Raw genomic sequence first — 20,703 nt, 5'->3', positions numbered from 1 at the left:
AGGCCAGGTTGGAGGGGGCTTTGAGCAACCTGGTCTGGTGGGAGGTGTCCCTGCCCATGGCAGGGGTGTTGGAATGAGATGACCTCTAAGGTCCCTTCTAGCCCAAACCATTTTAGGATTCTGTGCTCTGCAGAGCAGCACGATGTCACATCTTGGGTGCCGGAGCAGAAGCCAGCGAGCAGTGTGTGAGGAGAGACGTTGGCAAAGCAGAAAGTGGGAAGCTTGAAGTCATGGTAGCTCAGCAGACTCCGTTGAGTGCTGATGGTCCCTGTATTAAAGCTGGGAGTGCAGGAGTCACCTTTCAGTCACTCTGACACAGTAAATACGCTTGGCTGGGATCTGGTTTGGGTTCAGCCGTGATTTCAACCGTTCAGGTTACTAGCTCTGTGTTGAGGAAACCAGTTCAAACTGGTAGTCATTTCAGCTCATTTCCATGAAACTCTTGACTGCAATTCCAAGAGTATTTCTAGAGCCCTCTCGCTTGAGGGCTTTAGTGCTGTGTGGAGGAAGGGCTGATCCTTCGCTGCCATGAGGACTCCAACGTGCAGTGATGCTGCTGTGATAAAGACAGAAGGAAACTCATGGTTTTGCTCCTTGTCTGGGACAAGGGGACGTGAGAGATGTCCTCTTAGTTCTCACATACTACTTTTCCTTTTCCACTTTTCTGTATGTATTATAGACGAGTTTGAAAACTGTCCCCCTCAAGAAGTTGTCTGTAGAAGACACAGCAGCATGGGCAGGAGCTCAGAAGAAATGCACACACTTCTCTTCACCTCTGCTCCTTCCTGCTCCTTTGCCTCTCCTCCCACGTTCCCGTGGAGGAACACCCAGCAGCAGGAAGCACTTTTCTCCTCCTGGTCTTGGAGAAGAAAAGATGCTCGATCCCCGTCTTTCCTTTCTTTTCCTTCCCCTCATCTTGCGTAATGGTGTGAACATTGGATTCACGAAGGTAAAGCCAGGCTTAGGATCACGTTCCCTTCTCATGTCCTTACAGGAGAACGTAGATCCTGTCCCATCTGACGCTAACACCAGAGGTGTTTTGCCCTAGAGGAGTATTAAAGGTGAATATCTGTAGTAGCGTAAAACCCAGGTGGCCTCATGATAAGTATTTTCTCTGTGTTCTTGTTTTAGAGTGCCAAAGTAGCCGAATAGACTTGTGGAGTAGAGATTGATGTCAGTGATTGCAACGCTGTCAATTTTAAGAAAATTTTACTGTTTGACATTCAGTTTTACAAAGCAAGGTGAAAATGCCGATTGCCACATGTAAAATGTCGTTCGTTTGGTTTTTTTTCTTTCAGAGGATTATTTATTTCTATCTCAGACAGAGGCCACATAAGGTCAATCGTGAACAACTGGCCAGAGAACGATGTTAAGGTACTACCACCCTATACATTTTTTTTCCAGTTGTTATTTAATCTGAGTTGAGCTTCTTAAGATTTGTTAGTATTTGATGGAAATGTAAATGCTAAATAATGCATCCTTGGCAGTTAATTTGACGATGATGGCAAAATAGAGCTAAAGAAGGTAATACGTATCTTGAAGAGCAGTGCTTTATCCTAAACAGGAGGTTTATGGTTTGAGTAGACAGTAACGATGAGAACTGGACTTGCCAAACTTCTTGCTTTACTTTGTTATTCCTCCTTTTGGGGAGGTGCTGGGGGATGCCCCTCTGGGTCTTACTTATTGTGTTACGTAGCAGTGTGAGAGGACATCTTGTACCTCAGATGAGGACACAGAAGTAGTTGGGAGCACAGATTTTTGCCATTAAAACCTGTATGAACCAGTTGGGTCGAGAATCACAAGGGGAGATGAGGTGAATGACACTTCCCCAAGCTTTTTTGATGTCTGGATTTACAAGAAATGACAAACCCATGTTACAAGCTGCAGTTCCGCGAGGCAGCTTGGATCCTTCCTACTTGCACCCTCAGCAAGTTTGCTGATGACACCAAGCTGTGTGGCGTGGTCGACACGCTGGAGGGAAGGGATGCCATCCAGAGGGACCTGGACAGGTTGGAGAGGTGGGCCTGTGCAAACCTCATGAAGTTCAAGCAAGCCAAGTGCAAGGTCCTGCACCTGGGACATGGCAATCCCAAGCACAAATACAGGTTGGGCGGAGAATAGCTGGAGAGCAGCCCTGAGGAGAAGGACTTCGGAATGCTCGTGGATGAGAAGCTCAACATGAGCCGGCAGTGTGCGCTGGCAGCCCAGAAGGCCCCCGGCATCCTGGGCTGCATCAAAAGAAGCATGGCGAGCAGGTCGCGGGAGGTGGTTCTACCCCTCTACTCTGCGCTTGTGAGACCCCACCTGGAGTACTGTGTCCAGCTTTGGAGTCCCCAACACAGGAAGGACATGGACCTGTTGGAACGGGTCCAGTGGAGGGCCACAAGGGTGCTCAGAGGGCTGGAGCACCTCTGCTGTGAGGACAGGCTGAGAGAGTTGGGGGGGTTCAGCCTGGAGAAGAAAAGGATCTGGGGAGACCTTAGAGCCCCTTCCAGTACCTGAAGGGGGCTCCAGGAGAGCTGGAGAGGGACTTTTTGTCAGGGAGTGTAGCGACAGGATGAGGAGGAATGGTTTGACACTGCAAGAGGGGAGATTGAGATGAGATGTGGGGAAGAACTTCTTTGCTGTGAGGGTGGTGAGACCCTGGCCCAGGTTGCCCAGAGAAGCTGTGGCTGCCCCATCCCTGGAGGGGTTCAAGGCCAGGCTGGAGGGGGCTTTGAGCAACCTGGTCTGGTGGGAGGTGTCCCTGCCCATGGCAGGGGGGTTGGAACTGGATGATCTTTAAGGTCCCTTCCAACCCAAACCATTCTATGATTCTAGGATACTTAGCTTTCCGGGATTTGAGCAGTGGATTTCAGCAAAGAAAAAGGAGTATAACAGTAAAATATTCCTTGTGATCTGTTCTGTGCAAACATACCTGAATTTTTGCCAGGAAAAAACCACAACTGGTGTCACGCCAAAATTTATAAATTTCAGGAATCGCATATAATTTCACCTGCTTTTTGTTTTCAGGCTGTTGTCGTCACTGATGGAGAAAGAATATTGGGTCTCGGAGACCTGGGTGTGTATGGGATGGGAATCCCAGTAGGAAAACTGTGTTTATATACAGCCTGTGCAGGAATACATCCAGATAAATGCTTGCCTGTCTGCATCGATGTTGGAACTGATAATACAGTGAGTATGACTGACCTTAGCCATAAGTTATCCCTATGAAAAGTCTTTATTTAACAGTATTTAGTAGTCTAAGAGCAGATTTTTATTTGAGTGCTTTTATTTAAGATAAAACCACATATTTTATGGAAAGGTAAATGGTTTGGAATTCACTATACCGTTACATATCAGTGACTGAAAAAAAAAAACCAACAGTTAATTTGTCAGTGAAATGGTGCATTTGGAAGTGATTTGAATGCTGGAACACTGTAAAATAGACAGTCAGGTTGACCTGACTTTAAGAAGCTGGAAATGTGAATCAGATTTATTAAAGCAGTTTATTCTTCACGGTATCGATTTGTTCCAGTTTAAAAGCAGCCATCACCACCCTTGAGCGCCAGCTGAAATTACTGAACAGTGATCTAGGCTGGAGGCAGTTACGGCGGCTCTATAAATGCAGTATGTTTGGTGGGAAATGCTTTACCGTGAACTCTGGGAAGTGTATATTGAGGAAGTGATTCATCCTCCTGCTGTCTTGGATTTCTTTCTTTTTTTCAGACACTCTTAAAAGATCCGTTTTATATGGGCCTGTACCAAAAAAGGGATCGCTCGCAGGTCTACGATGACCTAATTGATGAATTTATGGAAGCCATTACAGACAGGTATACGACACTGAATATTCTGCACGGAAGTATGGCCAAAGCTGTTGGCAAAAAAAAATTAAAAATAATCCATAACACACTGTCCTTGAAACAGTCATTTAAGGAATAAGGACAGGACTAGAAGTCAAGAGATGTGGCTGGTTTTATGACTCTGTAGTGATTTTCCTCTGTGACCTGGAACGTGCTGCTTGCAGTTACCTGTTAAATATACACAGAACAGAGACGGAACTGTTTTAAGCGGTGAAAGGCTTGAGGACGTCATCTTTCCAAAGTTAATTGATTATGTGCAAGGTTAGTTTGAAAATTCTTTTATTTCTTTATGTATCTAGTGATAGGAATATTTGCCATGTTCTGTAGGTATGGCCAGAACACGCTTATCCAATTTGAAGACTTTGGAAACCACAACGCTTTTCGCTTTTTAAGAAAATACAGAGAGAAATATTGTACCTTCAATGACGATATTCAAGGTATAGCCTTTGTTCGTGTTCCTTAATGTATATGCAAAAACCTTACCTAAAACCATTATCTGCTGTGTACATCTGTCCAGCTGTCCTTAGATTTTTACTGCTTTTACAGGGACAGCTTCGGTGGCGTTGGCAGGACTGCTGGCAGCGCAGAGAGCCACCGGGAAACCACTTGCAGAGCAGAAGGTGCTGTTCCTTGGAGCAGGAGAGGTGAGTTCCCTTAAGGGCTCTAGAACAAGAGATTTAACTGTGCATTTTCTGGTTCTTTTAAGACTTGTGGAGATTCGCATTCTCTGAATTCCATTGCAGAACTTTTTATATAAAGCCTGCCTATTAACAGAAGGGACTACCTACTTAAATAGGATTATTTGAAAGTTGTTTAACGTTTGCAAGGACTCAAGTTTTTCACTGTCTTACGTGGACTTAAAAAAAGCATCAGGGTGTTGTGTGTAGTTGAAGGGGAATTTACTGTAAAACTATGGATGACAACGGGATGCCCATGAGCCAGCAATGGGCCCTTGTGGCCAAGAAGGCCAGTGGCATCTTGGGGGGCATCAGGAAGAGTGTGGCCAGCAGGTGGAGGGAGGTCATCCTCCCCCTCTGCTCTGCCCTGGGGAGGTCCCATCTGGAGCACTGGGTCCAGTGCTGGGCTCCCCAGTTCTAGAAGGACAGGGAACTGCTGGAGAGGGGACAGCAGAGGGCTACAAAGATGCTGAGGGGCCTGGAGCATCTCTCTGATGAGGAAAGGCTGAGGGGCTTGGGTCTTTTGAGTCTGGAGAAGAGAAGGCTGAGGGGGGATCTGATCAAGGCCTATAAATACTTCAAGGGTGGGTGTCAGGAGGATGGGGCCAGTCTTTTTTCAGTGGTGCCCAGGGACAGGACAAGAGGAAATGGGCACAAACTTGAACATAAGAAGTTCCATCTCAACATGAGGAGGACCTTCTTTCCTGTGAGGGTGTCAGAGCCCTGGAAGAGGCTGCCCAGAGAGGTGGTGGAGCCTCCATCTCTGGAGATGTTCAAACCCTGCCTGGTTCCTGTGTAACCTGCTGTGGGTGGCCCTGCTTTGGCAGGGGGTTAGACTAGATGATCTCCAGAGGTCCCTTCCAACCCCATATCATTCTGTGATTCTGCGATTTAGTAAGAAAGGGGGGGAAAAAGTATGTTAATCTTCATAGCACTGGGGAGGAATACACAGAGGTTTTCTCTGCAAGTGGCTGTTTGCAGCAGACACTACTTAGTTATTGGGGCCGCAGCATCAGGACCAGTACCGTGCTTCTTAGTCTATCAGCAAAATTGCTTCTGAGGTGCTGACAAAATAACTTAATTAGCTGCAAATTTGTCCAGCTGGGGAAAGTCCAGATTGCAGTAATTGGCCGATGGTGTGTTGTTGCCTGAGCGGTGAGATCTGCTCCGCGCTTCCCTCTATCTTATTTCTCCTGCCTGGCTTAGCAGCCTGCGCAGCGATCCAGGAAAAGGGAGATGGAGGGAAGACCTGCCAACATCCACTCTCTGCCCTCTGTCTGCAAGGCCTGTATCTCCGGCAGTGGGAGCAGAGAGAGGTTCAGAAAGCAATTGGACACAAAACACCAGGCCGTGGTTTCTTGACAGGAAGCTGCAGCACTTCCTTGTTCTTATTGTCTGGTTGGACTGGTTTATTGTGGGTGCTGAACTGGTACAGGCAGGGGGGCACAGTACCCAAAAGAGCCATCACTCTTGTTTTCATAGAATCACAGAGTTGTCCAGGTTGGAAAGGACCCTTCAGATCATCGAGTCCAACCATCAACCCAGCACTGCCAAGTCCACCACTAACCCGTGTCCCTCAGTACCACGTTTGCCCGGCTTTTAAATACCTCCAGGGATAGTGACTCCACCACTGCCCTGGGCAGCCTGTTCCCCAATGTTTGATAACCCTTTCCATGAAGAAATTTTTTCTAATATCCGTCTTAAACCTCTCCTGCTGCAACTTGAGGCTGTTTCCTCTTGTCCTATGGCCTGTTCCTTGGGAGAAGAGACCGACCTCCCCTGGCTACACCCTCATTTCAGGGAGTTGGAGAGAGCGAGAAGGTCTCCCCTCAGCCTCCTTTTCTTCAGGCTGAACACCCCCAGCTCCCTCACAAGACTTGTGCTCCAGACCCCTCACCAGCTCCGTTGCCCTTCTCTGGGCCCGCTCCAGCCCCTCAATGTCTTTTTTGTGCTAAGGGGCCCAAAACTGGACACAGCACTTGAGGTGGGGCCTCACCAGTGCCCAGTACAGGGGGACGATCACCCCCCGAGTCCTACTCACCACACCATTTTTCCTTGAAGATGTGACACTGTTGATACCAGGAGTGTGTCCCCATCTAGGCCAACATTGCTTGTGTTGCAGAGCTGACTTACTAAATGATTTTCATGGGGATCTTGAACAGGGGGGTGTTTGTGATGACATACTTCTTTTGTGACTTGTTAAAAATTAAAGTTGTTTTTTTTTACCCACAAGGCTGCCCTGGGAATCGCAAACCTCATTGTTATGGCCATGATGGAAAGCGGTGTTTCTGCTGAGGAAGCCTACAGGAGAATATGGATGTTTGACAAATACGGTTTACTGGTAGAGGTAGGGGTGCACCATGCCTTGAAATACCACAGTAGAGATGGCCAGTGCTCTCTGCGTCCTTCTCACAAAAAAAAAATCGACTTTTTAATCTATAGGGTCGAGAACAAAAGGTAGATTCCAATCAAGAACCATTTACGCATCAGGCTCCAGAGCAGATACCAAAGACATTTGTAGAGGCAGTGAATGTACTTCGGCCTTCAGCTATCATTGGTAAGTAAGGTTATTTCTGTTCCTGTTTTTCCATCATTTGGTTATTTGCTGTATTTAATTTGCTAACGTGGCTCCAAGGAGGTTGGTGACAGTGATCTGTGTTTCTGCTGGTTTAAATAAGATGAAAATGTGAGGTAAATTTTCGGCTTGAAAATATACTGAGCTGCAGGTCAGCTCTCAGTGCGTCCTTCATTGTAGCTGCAGTGCTCCTTCTGCATCTTATCATAGAATGGTTTGGATTGGAAGCGACCTTAAAGATCACCTCGTTCCAACCCCTTGCCCTGGGAAGGGACACCTCCCACCAGACCACGTTGCTCAAAGCCCCCTCCAACCTGGCCTTGAACCCCTCCAGGGATGGGGCAGCCACAGCTTCTCTGGGCAACCTGGGCCAGGGTCTCACCACCCTCACAGCAAAGAAGTTCTTCCCCAGATCTCATCTCCATCTCCCCTCTTTCAGCGTCAAACCCTTCCCCCTCATCCTGTGGCTCCCCTCCCTGATCAAGAGTCCCTCCCCAGCTTTCCTGGAGGCCCTTGAGGGACTGGAAGGGGCTCTAAGGTCTCCCCAGAGCCTCCTCTTCTCCAGGCTGAACCCCCCCAACTCTCTCATTACAGCAGAGGGACTCCAGCCCTCGGAGCATCTCCTTGGCCTCCTCTGGACCTGCTCCAACAGGTCCATGTCCTTCCTGTGCTGAGGACTCCAGAGCTGGACGCTGTACTCTTCTTGGGTCCTTGTTAACTGCTTCCTGTAGTCCTTGTCCAGCTGGTGTTGGACCTTTCTTAGAAAACCCTGAGCATGTTCTCAGGGACTGCATGGCCACAATGAACTGAAACTGTAAGAAAGGGCAATAAGAGTCAGGAAGACAAAAACTTAACTTTTTTTTTTTTTTTTTTTCCCAGACACATTGTCTACACCAGCAGCAAGGGAAAGGGCAGTCACAAACATCCCATTTTCTGCTTTACAGGAGTTCCCTAACTTGAGTAATGTATTTTTTTCTAAGCTTCCTTCCCCAAGTCAGCTTCTCTGGCCAGGACCTGCCAGAAGTATAACTTGAAGGAGCTTTTTCATACTGCACATCACCAATACCCCTTAAGTCACTGCCATATGTAGGTATTGATTTATAACTCTCTGCTGTCTGCAGAGGTCGGATGGGATTACAGGCATTTCCTGCTACAACCCTGCAATTTCCTTTGCACGTGATTTATTTGGAAAAGAAAAGGTTTTTGGCCCAAGTTTGTAGGTGGTGTACGAAGGTACAAATACGTAAAATGGTGTACATATGTGTTTGGGTGCGGCCAGAAATACCAATGTCACGGGAATTTGTATTGCCCAGTTAACAACCAGCGAGAATGAATCATTGTGGAGAGCCTGGAGTTCCCACTGGCTTATCCAGGGCAGTGAAAAGTGGTCTTTACACAGATAAATACCAAAAAAAATCATGTAAAATAGGCTTTTGGAGCAGATTAATTAGGCGTTCCTGTGAAAATGAGAATTTTAAGCAGCCACCAGAGCCTGGTTTCCATCTCCCGCTGCTAGAAAAGCCTTGGATGCTTTGCTCTGAGCAGGAGACTTCAGGAGCGACATGAACTTAATCTACAGTCGCTGTCGTCTGCCCTGAGGCAGTCAAATATTGATTCTATTTCGATGCATTTCCATTCCTTCAGGAGTTGCGGGAGCCGGGCGGCTCTTCTCTCAGGACGTGATCAAAGCAATGGCCTCCATCAACGAGCGACCCATAATATTTGCACTAAGTAACCCTACGGTGAAAGCTGAATGCACAGCGGAGGAAGCCTATACGCTCACAGAGGTTTGTGACGTTGAGAAATGGTGACGTATTCGCACTTAGCGATGGAATTCTTTACCGAGTGTGAGATCGCAGGAACTCAAATTATTTTATTATTACTTGGACATATTGACATAATAGTCAGAGAATCACAGAATGATATGGGGTTAGAAGTGACTTCTGGAGATCATCTAGTCCAACCCCCTGCCAAAGCAGGTCCACCCACAGCAGGTTGCACAGGAACCAGTCCAGGCGGGGTTTGAATGTCTCCAGAGATGGAGACTCCACCACCTCTCTGGGCAGCCTCTGCCAGGGCTCTGCCACCCTCACAGGAAAGAAGTTCCTCCTCATGTTGAGATGGAACTACCCATGTTCAAGTTTGTGCCCATTTCCTCTTGTCCTGTCCCTGGGCACCACTGAAAAAAGACTGGCCCCATCCTCCTGACACCCACCCTTGAAGTATTTAGAGGCCTTGATCAGATCCCCCCTCAGGCTTCTCTTCTCCAGACTCAAAAGACCCAAGTCCCTCAGCCTTTCCTCATCAGAGAGATGCTCCAGGCCCCTCAGCATCTTTGTAGCCCTCTGCTGTCCCCTCTCCAGCAGCTGCCTGTTCTTCTGGAACTGGGGAGCCCAGAACTGGACCCAGTGCTCCAGCTGGGGCCTCCCCAGGGCAGAGCAGAGGGGGAGGATGACCTCCCTCCACCTGCTGGTCACACTCTTCCTGATGCCCTCAGGATGCCACTGGCCTTCTTGGCCACAAGGGCACCTTGCCGGCTTGTGGTCATCCTATTGTCCACCAGGACTCCCAGGTCTTTTTCCTCAGAGCTGCTCTCCAGCAGGTCACCCCCAACCTGTCCTGGTGCAGGGGGTTATTCCTCCCCAGGTGCAGCACCCTACACTTGCCCTTGTTGAAGTTCATCAGGTTCCTCCCTGCCCAGCTCTCCAGTTGGAGAGTTCCTCCTTGTCTTCTTTCTTGTAATACAGTTCTTTCTTGTCTTCTGGCAAAAGTAAATGGAGGTGATTTGAACTGGGGAGCCCAGAGCTGGACACAGTACTCCAGATGGGGCCTCACCAGGGTAGAGGGGGAGAATGACCTGTCCTCATGTTCCACTCTTGTGACACCCATGTCTCGTGCACTGGCACCACTAAACGTCAAAATGAGTGAACCAGAGAATGAACAGACCTTGTTCTGCACCGTTACCTCAAAGCCATTATGCTTTGGGTTTGGAGGTTGAGGTTTTGGGCTGGGTTTGTTAAATAACACTATCACCACCGCATCCAGACCAGACTCCAGCTCGCTGTGATATCTCCCGTCCACAGGGCCTTCTGCAGACTTCAGGGGTGGGGTTTGTGAATAGACTTCATTTTTCTTCTTTTCTTTCTTTTTTTTTTTTAAATATACAGTCCCGAATCAAATGAGTCATAAGTGAAAATGAGCGGGTGGAGATCTTTCCCTCTTTCATGATGCAGAGTATGAACTCATTCCTTCCACTGGTAGTGTGGCTCAGTTTCCAGTGTCACAACTCTGACTTCCCATCGAGATGGAGAAGTCCATCCCATGGAGATGGTTAGCACCCAGGTTCTCTTCCTGGTTACTGGGTGTTACTGGGCCTATCAGTTCAGAGGGAACCCTTAATACTCATAATTTGCAGGTCCAGAATGAGCCCTGAGCAGGAATAACACCCTCTGGACAAAATCTAGACTTCAGCTTTTAGTAGTAAATGAGAAGACTTTCAAATGAAGATGGTTTAATATCTCTGGGATATCTTGTATTAGCCAAAATAGTAAGTAGGGCAGTGTTTCAGTATATAAAATTAAATTCCAATATCTTGGATAGAAAGGAAAGAAAAGTTAGTTATACAGCCAGGCTTCTAGCTGGAATAAATATATGTCAAAACTACTGGCATCTCTGATGGCTGAAGGAGGCCAGCACCGCTATTAGAGGGAGAATCAGCCTAATTTTTGCTTGCATTTTTAATAGAATATCGACAGAGCAATAGGTGTTTTAAGGGAAGAAGCTCACTTTTCCCCATGGCCGTGTGTCGAGTCCCAAGAAGTTGGTATTTGTCGCTATCAGATGCAGAAGCAAGACGAGAGAGGATATTTGGGTTTTTTTCCTGTATTGGATCCATATGTCCTTTCGTTCCTGATTTTCCATAGGTTATTATTTATAGACATGGGTTATTTGGACAATTAAATATTACTGCTCAGTAAATCAATGGGTGTAATTTTGTTCCGGTCCTTATTAATAAATTTGGTAATGTTTCTGGCTCTTTAGACTTTTCTCCATACCTAATATTTGTTTTCCTGAAGCTTTTTAGTTCTCTGAAACGTACTCAGTTTACCCATAGTTTGCCCTTCAAAATGTGTAATATTTTTCCCTTCAACATACAGCAATTACGTAGAAAATCAACTTTGCTTACCTTGCCATTTAACTAACGAAGTTTATCAGGCAATTAGCTGGGGAATGGCCTAATCCTGGCTGGTGTGAAATCTTGGGCTAAACTAAGAAGTCAGGAAGGGAACGGAGGTATCGTCACTAACCTTTTATTCCTTATTATTTTTTTTCCACTAGATGGCACCTGGAAAAGGCTGACGATGCTTTAGTGCCCCCTGTCACTGTCGTTGGGCTTTTGTTGTGTTTTCATTTTCAGTGTCTTTTGGTCCCACCCTCGAATGCATCCATAGGTTTTTGTTCCCTACACAAAAAGGCTGTTGTCACGGATATGCCCTAACGCTGAAATATAATTCAGGAGTTTTAGCTTTTTTTTGGTAATTCGTTCTCAAATGTAGTGGTCCTGAGGAGCCTTAAATATTTTGAAGTAATGTTATTAAACCTGTTACTCAAAAGCAAGTCAAGGTTTTTTTGCTTACAGGGGTTTCACTGCTTGAGGAAAGGGTCATTTGTCTGGAGGGTATATTTCCCACTCCAAAAACTGGATTTGTTTTAATATTTGGTGCTGATTAAAATCCTTTTCAAAGGCAAGATTGTACGGTTCCTACGGGTGGTGGGTCCTGGCTTGTGGCCATGGTTCCTGATACACGGTTATGGTTAGAATCATAGCATCACGGAATGGTTTGGGTTGGAAGGGACCTTAAAGACCATCCAGTTCCACCCCCCTGCCCTGGGGAGGGACACCTCCCACCAGACCAGGTTGCTCAAAGCCCCGTCCAACCTGGCCTTGAACATTCTCATAACCGCAATAACGTTTAACACACAAGTACTTTATTTCGTGTGTGAGTGGTTCCTCTAAGTCTTTGCTGTCTTAAAGAACGATGAAGGGTAAAACAAATAGATGCTTTCATTCCTTAGAAAGCTGCGCAGTTCAATGTGTGCGCTTCCCTCTTTTGCTTTCCAGCTGTTTGCTACAGAAACATGCAGATGCTTACTGGTTCCTGTATCTCTTCCAGGCCCTACTGGAAAGGGTGGGTTTGGTTGTTGTCATCCTGAGATTGTAGAAATGGGAGGCAGCGAGGGATGTAAGGATGTGCTTGATGGAGCTGTAGGATTCTGGTGTCCCTGAATTCCCTAACGACTGGGTTGTTCCATACTGTTGGCTCTTTAGGAGCTGCCTGACTGGGATTTTTCCTCTCTTTAACAGGGCCGTTGCTTGTTTGCCAGCGGCAGTCCCTTTGACCTGGTGACTCTGAAGGATGGAAGAACCTTCAAACCAGGCCAAGGAAACAACGCTTATATTTTTCCAGGTAATAAACACAATTATCATCTTTTAATCTTTAAGACTAGGCTATTAGCACCTCTTCTTGAGTTCCCTTGTTACGCTAGGCAGTTAGTGAAGCAGCACAAAAGATGCGTGACCAGCATTTGAAGCTGAGAACTCAAATCAGAAGAATGAAAGAAAACCAGTTAAGGATGGATTTTAGGCGTGTGCAGCTACACACGCGACACGCACACAGTGGGCTCACACAACTGGGTATTTCTAAGAGAATAAAAGAGTGTGATTAAAAACTTTGAAAGCTGCTGTTACGGGTTTTACGCTTGTTTTGGGGGGGGAGGAGAAAATAAGTGTCAATATGTTCCTCTTGAAGTTCTATCTGCACAAGTGGGGGTGCAAAAGAAGCACTTTGGGATATTTCCTCTGCTTTCCCCTTTCTCTCCCTTTCCTCCCTGAGCTGCTAAGCTCCAACCCCTTGTCAAAAGCCAAGGTAAATGACTGGCACACACGGTAATAGTTTCGTGAAATGTGTGTAGAAAGGGATGGGAATATTTTTAAAAATAACATTGGAGATGACTGGCAGCTTCTCGGCAGCAGGCTGCAGATTTTAAGATGATGTGGCCCTAATTGGCAATAATTTTATTGTAGGCGTGGCTCTCGCTGTGATCCTCAGCAGTGTTCGACATATTAGTGATAAGGTTTTCCTAGAAGCTGCTAAGGTAAGCGTGGAAGCAGAGTAGGCTGTGGCTTCTGACACGACGGTGGATGGGCAATGTCTCCAATCTCGCTGAGACTCTCTCGTTTTCTGTTGGTTTTGATCGAATGAAATTGTGAAAATTGCAGCTTCTCCGCTGCAAATTTAATTTTTCATCCCAAATAGGAAATCTGTGCGTGTGTAAATTGGCTCCCAGCCTCGTAGGTCTGGTGGCAAATCTGCCTCCTCCTCCTCCTCCCGCCCCGCTCCGGTGATGTGGTGGGGGGATGCACGTGGTCCTCAGGCTCCCGTCCTCTCCTGCCTTTCCACTCTGGAGCAGGAGCACCCACCGCATCGGAGTAACCACTAATTTAACTGGCCAAAAACACGGGCAGTCCTGCAGGCACGTCGCGCTCTTCTAAATTCCGTGGTTATGGGTAGTTCAGCCTCCAAAAAAAAAAAACCAGGATCTCATTTTGCTAAATGCTTACGAGCTGAATTTGCCAATACGGGCACACATTGCGGACTTGGTCTTTGAGAATCTGGAGATTTTGACTGCGTTGTCAAAATCCTAGTGCTTTGGGAGCACTCGGATAGTAAGAACACCGCAAGTTGTTTTTCTGAGGTGTCTTAGGATGTTATTGATCCGATTTGGGATGCCTTAAATAGAACTTGTTTGTTTCTCTAACTCAGGCATTGACAGAACAGTTGACCGATGAAGAGCTTGCACAAGGAAGACTTTATCCTCCACTGTCTAATATCAGGGAAGTTTCTATTTATATCGCTGTCAAGGTGAGTACGAAGCATAAACGTGGACTGTACTAAGAGTGTTTTAAGTGTACATTAAGTTGCTGTGAATTGCACAGCGTGACCCTTGAACACAAGGTGCTCGGGCACAAAATACCCAGTTCTTTGTGCCTTTAATAAGAGGCACTTATAAAAATCTTGGATTTGTTGAATGCTTTGGTTTCACAGTGATGATGGGCCAAAAATTACGGTCCTTTGGTTTCTGAAATCCAGTTTTCACACCTCTGGTAAGGCATTCGGTACTGGGGCCGGTTCTCTTCAACATCTTCATCAATGATCTGGACGAGGGGATTGAGGGCACCCTCAGTAAGTTAACAGATGATACCAAGTTGGGTGGGAGTGTTGACCTGCTGGAGGGTAGAAAGGTTTTGCAGAGGGATCTGGACAGGCTGGATGGATGGGCCGAGGCCAATGGGATGAGGTTCAGCAAGGCCAAGTGTCGGGTCCTGCACTTGGGTCACACCAACCCAATGCAGTGCTCCAGGCCTGGGGCAGAGTGACTGGAGCTGCCTGGCAGAAAAGGACCTGGGGATGTTGGTCAAATGTCAGCTGAACATGAGCCAGCAGCGTGCCCAGGTGGACAAGAAGGCCACCAGCATCCTGGCCTGTATCAGAAACAGCGTGGTGAGTAGGACTCAGGGGGTGATCGTCCCCCTGTACTGGACACTGGTGAGGCCTCACCTCGAGTGCTGTGTCCAGTTTTGGGCCCCTCACCACAAAAAAGCCATTGAGGTGCTGGAGCATGTCCAGAGAAGGGCAACAGAGCTGGTGAGGGGTCTGGAGCGCAAGTCTTGTGAGGAGAGGCTGAGGGAGCTGGGGGTGTTCAGCCTGGAGAAAAGGAGGCTGAGGGGAGACCTTCTCGCTCTCTCCAACTCCCTGAAAAGAGGGTGCCGGGGGGGTCGGTCTCTTCTCCCAAGGAACAGGCGATGGGACAAGAGGAAACAGCCTCAAGTTGCACCAGGGGAGGTTTAGGATGGATATTGGGAACAATTTTTCCACGGAAAGGGTTATTAAGCCTTGGAATGGGCTGCCCAGGGAAGTGGTGGAGTCACCATCCCTGGAGATATTTAAAAGACGGGTTGACATAGTGCTTAGTGACATGGTTTAGTGATGGTTTTAATCAGAGTTAGGTTGATGGTTGGACTAGATGATCTTAAAGGTCCCTTCCAACTTAGACAGTTCTATGATTCAGGACTTTGGTGGTTGTCTTTATCCAGTTTGCGAGTCCTAAACGTATCGCAGGGGAGGCGTGGATGTTACGTGAACGTAGTAAAAGGCATGAACTGATTTAACTTTCCAGGTTATGGAATTTTTGTACGCAAACAACATGGCTTTCCATTACCCCGAGCCTGCAGACAAGAACCGTTACATTCGATCAAAGGTTTGGACCTACGAATACGAGTCCTTCATGCCAGACGTGTATGACTGGCCTGAATCTAAGGTTCACTGACGCATCAGAAGATCACGCTCCTCAGGCAGTATCTTCTACTCTGCAGGGATCCCCTTTTCCAGACCAATTTAAATCATGATCTTTGAGTCCTGTAATTTATTTTTCGCTCATTTTGTTGTCTTTTTTTCCCTTGTTAATCCTGGTTTTCACTTGGCGTAGATCTCTCCCGAATACCTGATAAACTGTAGGGATAATGGCATCTGTCACAGGAATGAGAGAGCTCTCCAAAACTAATTTAAATAACGATATTGCATTTCTTGCTCAGAACCTGCACCACGCTAAAGAATTCCATTAATGATGTTTTCGCTATGATGATCTATAGCTCTCTCATCACTGCTGGCTTCCAGAACGATTTATTTCTGCTTTTAATAATCAGTCTTCTACTCGTCCTAGTGTTGTCACGCTGCGTTATCTGTGACATCACCGGAGAGCATTTGTCAAAGGTAGAAAACCAACATCTTAAGACAAATTTAACAGTCTAATGGGCTTTCTCTTTTGTCTGATGTGTAAAGATGCCCGTGTCCAGGCTTCCTTGTGGCATCGGCTGCTCTGGTTTTTTGAGGAGCAGCGTGGCAGGCAGCGATGTCTGTATTCCGTGTTCTGCGTCGTCGCGTGAAATCCGTTATCAGGAAAAACGCGAACTAGTTCAAATTATCCTCGGAAAGCCCGACAACTAATAATTAATCACTTAAGAGCTTTGCAAAACGAAGCTACGCCGTTGCCTAATAAATTGTATCGTGTAAAGGCAGGATCTGAAATAATCAATGGAAATCTTTTAGAGATTTTTTTTACAAGACTTTCTGCAGTGGACTCCAAGGTGAGGTACCAAAGGCTTTATGTTTCGGCCGTTAATTTTTTTTTTCAAGGTTCTGTTTCTCCTGAGCTAAATTGTTTTCTCCCCCAAAAAAAGACTCGTCTGGGGTGTTTTCATGACATCGCTGACTCCAAAACTCCTAAGCGGTCTCGGTTGCCACTTCGAACAAACTCCCCCCACACGCACGCAGCTGATGGAGCTGAACCAGAAAGCGGCACAGGCAGCTACTGACACCCACATTTCCAGTTCGACCAAAGGTTTCTCGTGGTCTCGGCCCGGTAGGTTCAGTTCAGTTTAAATACAGGACTCGAAAGATCTCAGATGCTCTTAAGTCGATCGCTTCACCTTCCTCGGCTCCGTTTACAGCTTTAATTTGTCAGGCCTTTTTGTGTTAAAAAACCCAAATCAAGTTTTCAGATCCCTGGGAAAGGCGTTCAGGGATCGGAAAAAGACTTTGATGTTTGTCTTTTAGCCAGTTTGTGAGTCCTAAACATATCGCAGAGTTGATTTTTCTTTTTTCCTTGCAGTGAATATTACTGCACATTTGATACCACAACGCGCATTCCTTTTCGTCTTGTTCGTATCTGGTTCGAGTGCCCTCCGGTATTTATTTTTAATAGCGGGCAAGGACACGCAGCGACTGTTACAGTCGGTGATTCCTCTAAATCTGGTTTCTGTAACAAGAACAACGGTGTGACAGGACCAGAAAGAAATACTGTGTGCTGCATCGAGGCAAAAAAGGACAAAAATAAATAGATAGATAGATGTAAAAGGGCTATACCGGCAAACTTGAAGCCGGAATCCAAAGAGGTGAGGAAGTAAAGCTTGCTCAGGATTTACCTGCGGCAAACACCTCTCTCATATCCTCATTTATACTGGAAAATGCAGTCTCCACAGATGGACCCAAAATAGAGCAGGGAAAATAATTTCTGAACCCCCTTCGACACGATCTCTGTCGCTTACCGCCCGGGCCCTGATTTTCAAACGAAGTTCACGTCTTAGATAAAAAAGAACAATAAACTTTGGGAAGGCTTTACCTAAGTGAGGAAAGAAGACTGATTATATAAACCCAGAAAATAGGGATTTGGGGGAAAAAAAAAAAATAAAAATCCATATTCAGACTGTGGTAAAGTGCTGTCTGGCGGGGCTCGAAATGCTACGTCGCCAAGTCGGGCGACGTACGTGGTTTGCAACGTGTAAGTATATGTACAAAAAAAAGACCAACCCGCACGTACGGTGTTTTTACAAAGAATGTTTTTTTTTCATCTATTTTTGCTATGCCTGGTTTTTATTGTATTTAAATTTGTGATCTTACTGAGAAATTATTTATTTAGTGTATACAAATTATTTTTACCTTCGGGGGGGAGAGGAGGGGAAGGGCGGAAATTCAACTCTAGCTGAAGCCCGTCGCTGTGTCTCAGTGGAGTTCTGCATCACTGGATTCGAGTATCTCGGGAACGCACACTTTCTTCACTTCTGCCAATTAGTACTAATGTACTAATTAGGGAGACGAGTAAGTCAAATATCCCATGCACTGATTTTTTGTCCCGGCTGAGAATGATCATAGAGGCAGGGCAATCGGTCCGGAAAAATAACTCTTGTCTTACAAAAAAAAAATAAAGATCTGCATCCATCTCTTCAGTCTGATTATTTTATTTTAATTTTATTTTTTTTTCAGGCCAGAAGTGCAGTTTATGGTCCGTAATCAGTGGGAATTGATAGTACTTAGGAAAAGGCGGAGCTTGGGGGAAATAGTGTTACCTGCGTGCAGTAGGAGCCGTGATTTGGGTTCCCAAAGGGAGCTCCCGCGCAGGAAAATTGGCTGCTGCCAAACTAAGGGATGGAGCCCGTTTCCCTCCCTGCTGTCTTTAAGCAGGGATTAAGTTCAGAACTGGCCAGAGTTGGGATTTTCCCCAAGGAGAAAATATTCCTGCGTAATTTTTTCTGGAAATCCCACTGCACGGGTGAGGAATAAACCAGTCTTTAACCAATTTGGAGGCTCCAGTTAAAATCCAGCCCTGCCCTGGTGGGGCTGCAGATGTGTCGGAGCTCTCGGGTGGAGAAGGGCCTGACTGTGTCTCTCTAACCTCTCCCAGTTCCGGCAGCTAAATGGTACCAGTTAGACTTCATCTATGCCTACGCACCTGTGGACATTGTTTAATCAAGTTCTGTGGATCATCTATAGCTTGCAATGATATGGAATTTTACCTTTAATGTATGGACATTATTTTCCATTAGTAACAGGTAACGTGTCAGCTCACACAGTTTTAAGTGCATTTCCCTCTCCCTTTCATCTTTTTAAAATAAAATACATAAATTCATCTTCAGTTTTATGTATTCTTCAGATCTAATTAATCTTTGAATTCATTACAGCTTCTAATCTTGCCGCTTAGTAAGGAACCACAGTGTACTTTTTTAGTATTCTACTTAACCTGATTTATTTGTTTTTCTATTTGCTGCCTTATTCCAAAGCATTTACGGATCTTTATTTCTACAGAAAATTCTCTTACGTGGTACGCAAAGGGAAAAAAGTTGTCATCAGGATGCGTTTTGTAACGCTGCATCGTGTAAGTTAAGCTTATACTGTTATTGAAAAAAAATATATATACATATATATATCTCACCTGAAAGATGACTAGTGTTGTAGCTCTTAACACAGCCCTGGTGATTTTTGCCCTCCGAATGGTATAGAAGCCGGTCTTTAATGTCTCTTCTGTGAGGATACTCTTCTGGAGATACAAAACACTTCCGAGAGGGTCAGAAATTCCCACTGAGGACAGTAGCTCCTTTTTTTCCGGGACTGGTCCAAGACTTGCTTCTTTAAAATCGACAGGAGCAGGATAGAGCCTCTCAGCAGCAAGGAGAGGAGGAGAAGGGGTAGCTAAGGGAGCGCAGCCTTTTTTTTATTAAATATGCGTGTTCTCGGTCAAAGATATTACAAAGGTTTTTATGTTCCTGAAGCGTATGCCCCTGTGCCAATAATTGACATGTAGAGGAAGACAATTAAAATGTTGTCCCCCATGGATTTTGAAAACCCAAACGTGACTCCTCGCCTAAGTTCTCGGTTATGTTTGTGAACAGTGATGTTTCAAGATGTTGTGTTTGTTTTCCGAGCCTAAAAACGAAGCGACTCTTCACGTGCAGGTCGGTGTTTAACGGGTTTCCTGCGGTAGGTGTGTGTCTTCTCTGTACTGTTGTTTCCAGCACGCTGTTTGGCGGGAAGGGGGTAACGTAACCCTTTGTCACACTCCTCTGGTAGTAACTGTAAAGATAAACGATAACGCCTTTTAGTTTACTCATTAGCAGCCCTGTTTGGTGATTACTCCTGTAAGACGAGAGTGGGGATCCCTGATGTACAACTACAACTGCAAATTTTAATTCAGCTGACTCTGGGCCTAAGTAAATCCAAGTTGTCGTCTTTCATTTGCTCCGGGTCTTCCTGACTTGAAAGGTGCAGTTTGAGCACCCCCATAATTCGGATAATGGTATGTACGAGACTCTGGGATCGGACTGCAGGAAGAGTTATGGACTCCTGTTCTGTCTCAGCTCTCAGCGCTATTCCCGAGTTTAAAAAAACCACTGTTATTTTGGGACTCTTTTTGAGATGATGCGTGCTGCTATCCCGTTTCATAACAGCCGTACGGAACGGGGGACCGGTGTTACATTGAATACTGGAGCAAGGAGAAAATCTAGAGCAAAGCTCTAATTGCACCCGCTTGACAGCTGAACTTTTGAGCAATGTAACTCAGTTGCCACTGGTGAAGGGACATTTAATTCTGCGTGGATCTACCTTGACCTACCTACCTATTCCCGAAATACCCATTACCATGGTATCGGAAAGCTTGCAGATGTTCTGGGTGAAATCCAGCATTTCTCTGCTTCCTACCCGCTCCGGGGGGGAGACGTGCCAGCAGCCAGACGGTGCGCGGGGAATCTGGTGGCACAACGGATCATGGCCACAGGTCACGTCAAAAGCTCTCACCCATCAGCATCTGTGGTCCCCTGGGTGGGACTGGGCTCTCCAAGTACCTTTGACTTAGCCATCCTTTAGGTAGTTCCTTTCTAATGGAAATAAAAACACTTTTAGTACACAAACGTTTTCGTCAAGGAATAAAATGTTGAAATAATTTACATTTATTTCTATCTTAACCATATCTACCTAATAAAATAAACCTAAGTTTACTGGAGCGCTTTTGAGAGCAGTTCTGGCTGAATCTGTCCGGGTTTGACTGCACCTGGGAGGGTCGTTGCTCAGCTGAAACTAAAATTGTATTTAAACGTGAACTGATTGGGATTGGGTTTTTTTTCTCCTCCTTTATAACGTTGTAACTCTATGGAAACGCGTGTGGAAATGTGGTCTTCTATTTTCTTAGTAAAATGCATTCCCTTTGCCTAAACTGCGTTGGA

At 46.0% G+C, this 20,703-nt stretch overlaps 1 protein-coding gene across 1 annotated transcript in view; it reads left to right on the top strand.

The window, feature by feature from the left end:
* Positions 1-17,936, top strand: part of LOC141476566 (NAD-dependent malic enzyme, mitochondrial-like) — a 42,260-nt gene extending 24,324 nt beyond the window's left edge. Inside the window, exons 5-16 of the mRNA XM_074165260.1 lie at positions 1,299-1,374; positions 3,013-3,174; positions 3,709-3,812; positions 4,170-4,279; positions 4,389-4,486; positions 6,753-6,866; positions 6,962-7,076; positions 8,739-8,881; positions 12,460-12,562; positions 13,180-13,250; positions 13,919-14,017; positions 15,333-17,936. Coding sequence (XP_074021361.1) covers positions 1,299-1,374; positions 3,013-3,174; positions 3,709-3,812; positions 4,170-4,279; positions 4,389-4,486; positions 6,753-6,866; positions 6,962-7,076; positions 8,739-8,881; positions 12,460-12,562; positions 13,180-13,250; positions 13,919-14,017; positions 15,333-15,482 — 1,345 coding nt within the window. The 3' untranslated portion in view covers positions 15,483-17,936. The remainder of the gene's footprint in view (positions 1-1,298; positions 1,375-3,012; positions 3,175-3,708; positions 3,813-4,169; positions 4,280-4,388; positions 4,487-6,752; positions 6,867-6,961; positions 7,077-8,738; positions 8,882-12,459; positions 12,563-13,179; positions 13,251-13,918; positions 14,018-15,332) is intronic.
* The last annotated feature ends 2,767 nt before the right edge of the window (positions 17,937-20,703 follow it).

This window comes from Numenius arquata, chromosome W, assembly GCF_964106895.1.
Source record: "Numenius arquata chromosome W, bNumArq3.hap1.1, whole genome shotgun sequence".
Taxonomy (NCBI): Eukaryota; Metazoa; Chordata; class Aves; order Charadriiformes; family Scolopacidae; genus Numenius; species Numenius arquata.
Note: the sequence above shows the minus strand (reverse complement) of the source record. Positions and strands in the feature narration are given on the sequence as shown.